At 43.5% G+C, this 7,033-nt stretch overlaps 1 protein-coding gene across 1 annotated transcript; it reads right to left on the reverse strand.

Annotated features, from left to right (window-relative positions):
• Positions 1 to 286: 286 nt before the first annotated feature.
• On the reverse strand, positions 287 to 5,936 carry GPHB5 (glycoprotein hormone subunit beta 5; the record flags this gene model as incomplete). Its single annotated transcript, XM_080808457.1, has 2 exons — positions 287 to 475; positions 5,733 to 5,936. The coding sequence occupies 2 exons, from the start codon at positions 5,934 to 5,936 to the stop codon at positions 287 to 289; spliced, it is 393 nt and encodes a 130-aa protein (XP_080664583.1).
• Between the last annotated feature and the right edge of the window lie 1,097 nt (positions 5,937 to 7,033).

The raw sequence follows: 7,033 nt of genomic DNA on the forward strand, positions 1-7,033 counted from the left end.
TGTTCTGAAATTCAAGGTAAAGACAAAATAATTTGCAAGTGTGTGAGCCAGAGAAATTATTGTGGTGAAAACACAGATACTGTTTTGCATTTTTAGCATCAATAGGCTGCCTCTGGGACTTGTGCCTGAGTTGGACCTAAGGAGGACAGGTACCCTCCTCCACAGGGGTAGACAAAATTAGACAGTGCTCGAAGAAGAATGCAGGGGGAACGCTGCTCATGCTGCCCACGCAGGTGGGTCTGGGAAGCGCAAAGCCACCGGCTGTGTTCTGCCGGCCACATCAGCTTCAGATGGTCTCGCACTCCGTGGTAGCCGTGGAGCAGGCCCCACAGTCACAGCGGACAGCCACGGGGTAGGTGTAGAAGGGGTCCACTCCAGGGGCGCAATGGGGCAGCTTGACCGTCACTTGTCTGGTCTCGTTGTAGGTACAGACTCGATGATGGGCTTCAATGTAGGGGGGCTCCAGAATGGGCTTCTGTCCCCAGAAGTAGAAAACAGAAAACCCATTAGAACATACCATCCTGTTTCTTGTTCTCGGTACCATTTATCACTATCAGAAATTAACTCACTAGTCATTTATTTACTTGTCAATCTCTCTCGTCCCAGTAGAAGGCAAATTCCTGAAAGCAGCAACCTGCTTTCCATATCCTGAGCTCCCAAAAGAGCCATGGCATATGGCAAGTGCTCAATAAATATTTAGCAAATGGATATTCCTGACCATTGCAAAAGTCTTCTAACTGGTCTCTCTTCTACCATCATCCCCTACAGTCTCTTTATGACACAGCAGCCCCAGGCGATTCTTCTTAAAATTAAGTCAGATCCTATCTCTTCTCTGCTCAAAGCCCCAGAGATTTCCCATCTCACTCAGAGTAAAAGTCAAAGACGTCCACCCTCGAGACCCTCTGTCTGCTATGTCTCCAGCCTCCCTGTCTTGCTGGCTTTTTCACTCTGCTCCAGCCACAGGAGTCCCTGATTGTTCCTCAGACCTACCCACGAACAGTCCCACTCCAGAGTCTTTCCCCTGTTAATCCCAGTGCACAGAACATTCTTCTCCCTTATGATTGACTCCTTTGCCAGCCTGCCATTTTGCTCAAACATCACCTTTTCACAGAAACCTTTCCTGACCATCTTTAAAATTGCAACATTCCACCTCCACACCCTGCCATGTCCCCACCCTCTTCCTACTTTATTCTTTCCTCCGTAGCATTTGTCAGGACCGTATGACACTTTACATACTGTATTTATTTGTGTTGTGTTTCCCCCACTCTAGAAAGGAACCGCCATTAGAACAGGGATTTATTCAGGGAAATACAAATCAAAACCACAATGAGATACCACCTCACACCAGTCAGAATGGCTAAAATTAACAAGTCAGGAAATGACAGATGCTGGCGAGGATGCAGAGAAAGGGGAACCCTCCTACACTGTTGGTGGGAATGCAAGCTGGTGCAACCACTCTGGAAAACAGCATGGAGGTTCCTCAAAAAGTTGAAAATAGAGCTACCTTATGACCCAGCAACTGCACTACTGGGTATTTACCCTAAAGATACAAACGTAGTGATCTGAAGGGGCACGTGCACCCGAATGTTTATAGCAGCAATGTCCACAATAACTATGGAAAGAACCTAGATGTCCCTCAACAGATGAATGGATAAAGAAGATGTGGTATATATATATAATGGAATACTATGCAGCCATCAAAAGAAATGAAATCTTGCCATTTGCAACAACATGGATGGAACTAGAGGGTATTATGCTTAGTGAAATAAGTCAATCTGAGAAAGACAACTATCATATGATCTCTTTGATATGAGGAAGCTGAGAGGCAACATGGGGTGTTTGGGGGGTAGGAAAGGAATAAATGAAACAAGATGGGATCGGGAGGGAGACAAACCATAAGAGACTCTTAATGTCACAAAACAAACTGAGGGTGGCAGGGGGGAGGGGGGTAAGGAGAGGGTGGTGGGGTTATGGACATTGGGGAGGGTGTGTGATATGGTAAGTGCTATGAAGTGTGTAAACCTGGCGATTCACAGACCTGTACCCCTCGGACTAATAATACATTATATGTTTATAAAAAATTTTTTTTAATTTAAAAAAAAAAAAGAACAGGGATTTATGCCCATTTTACTCACTGCTGCGCTTCTACTACCTAGAGTAGTCCCTGTCACCCAGGAGCTTCTCAATCACTATTTGTTGAATCAATGACAGAAGACAGAGCAAGGAAGGTTCCAGAATGCCCTGTGGGCTGTTCTGATCATCAAAGGATTCAATTCCTGACTTCCTCTTTTATGCATCTTGAACTCCAAGATAATTTTATAAAGCGCCTAGAGATCAGGAAATCAGCACAAAATAGCAGTTTAAATCTCAAGCCCTGGAGTGGAACCGCCATCTTCCAGTAATTCACCAAAATGACCAACACGAATGAAAGGCACCCACACTATGTTCTCTAGGCCTTTTAGAAAACGGAAGTTGTTCCCTTGGTCACATACTAGAATCCACTAGAAAGGTGATCTTGTGGACATCCAGGGAACGGGCACTGTTCAAAAAGGAGTGTCCTCCCAAATGTTACCGTGGCAAATCTGGAAGCGTCTATAGTGTTACCCAGCTTGCTGTTGCCGTCGTTATAAACAAACAGGTTAAGATCAAGATTCTTGCCAAGAGAATGAATGTACATCCTGAGCAGGTTAAGCCCTCAAAGAGCCTAGATATCTTCCTGAAGCACATGAAGGAACGTGATCAGAAAAAGAAGGAAGCCAAAGAGAAAGAAAGGTACTTGGGTTCAACTGACGCGCCAACCTGCTCCACCTGGAGAAGCATACTTCGTGAGAAACAACAGAAAAGAACCTGAGCTGGTGCAACCTCTTCCCTAGGAATTCATGGCATGATAAGTGCACAAAAAATAAAGGCTGCAAGACTGTGTTAAAAAAAAAAAATTCGAATCCTGTAATCAGACCCTTAATGTTAGGCCCCTGTTGTGCCACTTGCTGAAGATTTTGGAAAATCCACTTAATTTCTCGAAGTCTCGGATTCCGTAACTATAAAACAAAATCTTCCCCTCACAGCCTCTTTATGGGGATAAGGTAGGATGACAGATGGCATGTGCGAGGCCCAGCACCACGTAAGTGTTCAGCAAATGTCATCTCTTGTTCCTACCAGAGCTGTTCTAAGAGTAAGGAAGTAATAATAAAAGTAGCAACTTACAAGCTTTCAAAAAACAATGTCTTCACTTGTATTGGGTATGTAAAATATAGGTAATGAGGCCCAGAACAAAGTTCTTCCATGAACATCATGAAAAAGATTGGCTTTGCTTTTTCTAAGGACTACACGGAAGACCTCAACTTAATATCACAGCTTCCTCCACTTTTCAGAACCTCTTCAGTTTGCTTCGTATCTTCTTACCCTCAGTAATCTGGAGTCTCAAGCAGAGTTGCCACATAAAATCTAAGACACTCAGTAATATTTGAATGTCAAAATAAACAACAAAAATTTTTAGTGTAAAATACGCCCTCAAATATTTCATGGGGCAGACTTACACCAAAAACAAAAAACAAAAACAAAACAAAAAAAAAAAAACCCCACAATTGTTTATCTCTCATTCACATTAAACTGGTGTCATGATCTGGTTTGGTTTGGGTTTTTTTGATAAATCTGACAACCCTAAACCCAGGCCATGAGCAAAGGCTATTTTCAGCAATGTTCCCCCTTTGAAGTAAATCCAGCCACTTTGTTGTCACAGACATCCTCATTTTAGACATGCTCTCCAGTTCCCAAAAATAAGTGCTTTTTATCTCAGAAACTTTCAGATTACTGGGGAAATAAATCTCATTCTTTTATTTATTTTCTGTAAGTGACCTCCCTGTACATACAGTAGAGTAAAGGCATAAATAGAAGCTGGCTAACATGAAGGAGAATCTTGTTCTCTAATGGTCTTGATGCTTCCATTTCTCCAGTGAGAACATAGTCCCTGACCTCCTGTGGGTGACCAGGATCCAATTAAAGACATTCATCAATTTTTAAAGAGAAGAGGAAAATGAGCTGAATTGAAGGAAACACAGTTTGAAATCTGGGCCCAGAAAGAGCTCCAAAGAGCTGAGAAATGAACTTTGAGTCAGGGTAGACACAGCCAGGCCAAGCCCTGAATATAGGAAGATGCCAAAGCTCCCCAAGTCAGTTTGATGTCAAGTCATGGCCATGGTATCCTTAGTAGTTGAATTTCCATTTGGCTGTTAGGTCTTATGCCCCTAGGTGATGCAAAAAATACAGCAAATTGGGTGGAATAGCTTTATTTCATTTGAAGATTTCATCACCATCCCCAATCCACTCATGGGATCATACTTTTAACTAAGTGATAGCAGGTTGCTCTCTGAGTCCCTGACAAGATGGCTTTTTTTTCTCATGCCAGTGTCCTCTCATGGTGCTCATAGACTTCTAAGTTGGCATCAATTAGGTTAAAAGATGTATGACTCCAGATAGAGGTCAATCCCGTATAATTCAACAAATATATATTGAGTGTCTTGTTCCTACGTGACACTTCAACAAGAGCTATCAAAGGCACAAGAATGAAACTTCTCTCCTAAAAAAACTTACAGTCTCGTGTTGTGTGGTGGGAAAAAGTAACACAAAAGGTAAACCAGAGTCAGGGCTGACCAGGGAGTCAGAAAATCTCTAGGGAAAGAGTTGGTCCTGGACACAAGCATCATAGGATATATTTAATAACGATAGATGAAAATGAGAAGGGATATGAGAAAGAGACCAAATGTGAGATTTCACAAGGGGTATTTAATAAAACTTTTCAAAATCAGTCTGACAAGACCAAAGCTCAGGGCATGGGTAGACATTGGAAAAATAGGCAAACTTCATATTGCTGAGAATCTAGGATGCTGGCTTTGGAATTTCCAATAGTGGGTGCTCATTAGAAGTCTTTGAACCAGGGTGACAAACCCGCACTGCAGCTTCATTAGTAACCAACTCGGACCTCAGTACAGAGTCAACAGTCACTCCACGGCGAGATGGGACACTCTACGATGAATGGGCCCCTTTTCTTCTCACCTTGCAAACATCTCCTCACCTCAGCCCAATAGAGTTCTAACTTTGTCTAAGATTTTTAACCTCATTTTAAATGTAATGCCTCTTAAAAGGCTGGATGGATATCATTGACTACAAAGGGACTTTGTTTACATGTCTGTGACAATCCCTGAGGTCCCCACAAATTGCAGTGGGGAGCTGGGATAGGGCCACGCTGTACATGAGCCACTGAAGGAAGAACTGAGGACTCACCCTCACCTTGCTAGACAGCCTGAGGCCTATCTCTTGTTAACTGGCTGGTTAGATCACAGATAGAAGAATATAGAGAAAGTTTGGTGACACGCTTGAACCAACGATTTATTCCCACCTTTCTACTGACTATCCATATAACTTGGCAGTCACTCACTCCTTGAATTCCTCCATGTCATGTGGAAAATGTGTAGAATAATAGCATATCTTAACCTTCCAGAGATGATTCCCAAATACACAGACACTATGTAAATATGAATATTAATTTTATCAATGCTTTGTTAGAGGGGCAAGATCATGCGTCTTTCAGATTTTTCTTGGAGAATGCCAAATAATTGTCATTTAAAAAATTCCGCAGGAATTCTCCCACTCTACCTCATTTTATTTAAAAAGTGAACACAGGAATCAGCCCAGGTGGCTGGCCTGAAGGCTTTGCCTTCAGTCTTGAGACTCACCTCCCAGGTTTCACAGCGGCCCCAGCAGGCATCCGTCGTGATCCGAAGGCCCCTGCAGCCTGGCTTTTTGGCCAGGAAAGTAAACTCCCTCACAGCACAGCCCACAAAGGTGAGCAGGTTCCCACTGGAGGTGCTGAGGACACAGCTGCAGCCAGCAAGGAGGAAGAGGGCCATGGGGCCAAGGAAAAGGTATGCCAGCTTCATGGCGTTCTTCCAGAGACGGAAAGGAAAGAGAGTTTATTAAGAGAGCCAGCTTCCCAGGGCACCTGGGTGGCTCAGTCAGTTAAGCGACAGACTCTTGGTTTCAGCTCAGGTCATGATCTCGAGATCATGAGATCAAGCCCCAGCGTCAGGCTCCACGCTCAGCACAGAGCCTGCTTGAGACTCTCCCTCTGCCCCTCCCACCTGTGCTCGCTCTCGCTCTCTCCCTGAAATAAATAAATAAATCTTTTAAAAAAACTAAAAAGAGAGCCAGCTTCCTTCTAGGGGGTGACCAATGATATTATGGTCACTGTCAAAGGCATTTTGTTCTTAGCATTTCAGAAGAAATGAGCCAAGAAAGTGCAAACGCCCACAGACACCAACATAACGGCCCAGATATTCCTCTAACTCCAGCTCGGTTTCCACGGACCTACTGTGCTCACCAGACACCTAGCCCCTCCCCTAGGGCATTCTCAGGATTTTCCTTATTGTTCCCCAACTGCTGGACTTGACTCACATGTTAGAGAGCTTTATTCCAATGGTCTCGTCAAAATAAATGCAAAATATGAGTCACACCAAAAGTAATGCATATCTGAACATATTCCACAAACACACACAAATTATTTTTGTTCATATCTAGGGTATTTGGTGCCATGTTCCCTACCTGCTCAAAATTATATTCTCAGTGTCATGGATGGGGAATGGGAGGGGTGGCAATAAATAAAAACTCCATGCCCAGATGTACTATTACCAACCCAGCCCACAGAAAACAGGGATGTGCATAAGATATTATGACTCCCGGCACCTGACTTGGTACCATTCATAAAAATGTATCCTATTAGCTACAAATTGCCTCTGCTCTATGCTTCCACTGTAATAGGCACTTGGTTGTGATTCAATTTAAATCCACATATTAGAAAGCGTTAGAAGGGTTTAAAACCTAATCCCAATCTACTGTCAAGTCTATCCTCCCTGGGTCATGGTGATTTTCTGTGCTTTTCCAGGAACCAGAGTCATTCCCTACAGGCTTGGCCCACAGAACAGAACACACCTGGATGTTAAAGGGAGAGTGGACACTGCGTGGATGGAATGTCCTCCAT

This window comes from Martes martes (assembly GCF_963455335.1).
Source record: "Martes martes genome assembly, chromosome: 7".
Taxonomy (NCBI): Eukaryota; Metazoa; Chordata; class Mammalia; order Carnivora; family Mustelidae; genus Martes; species Martes martes.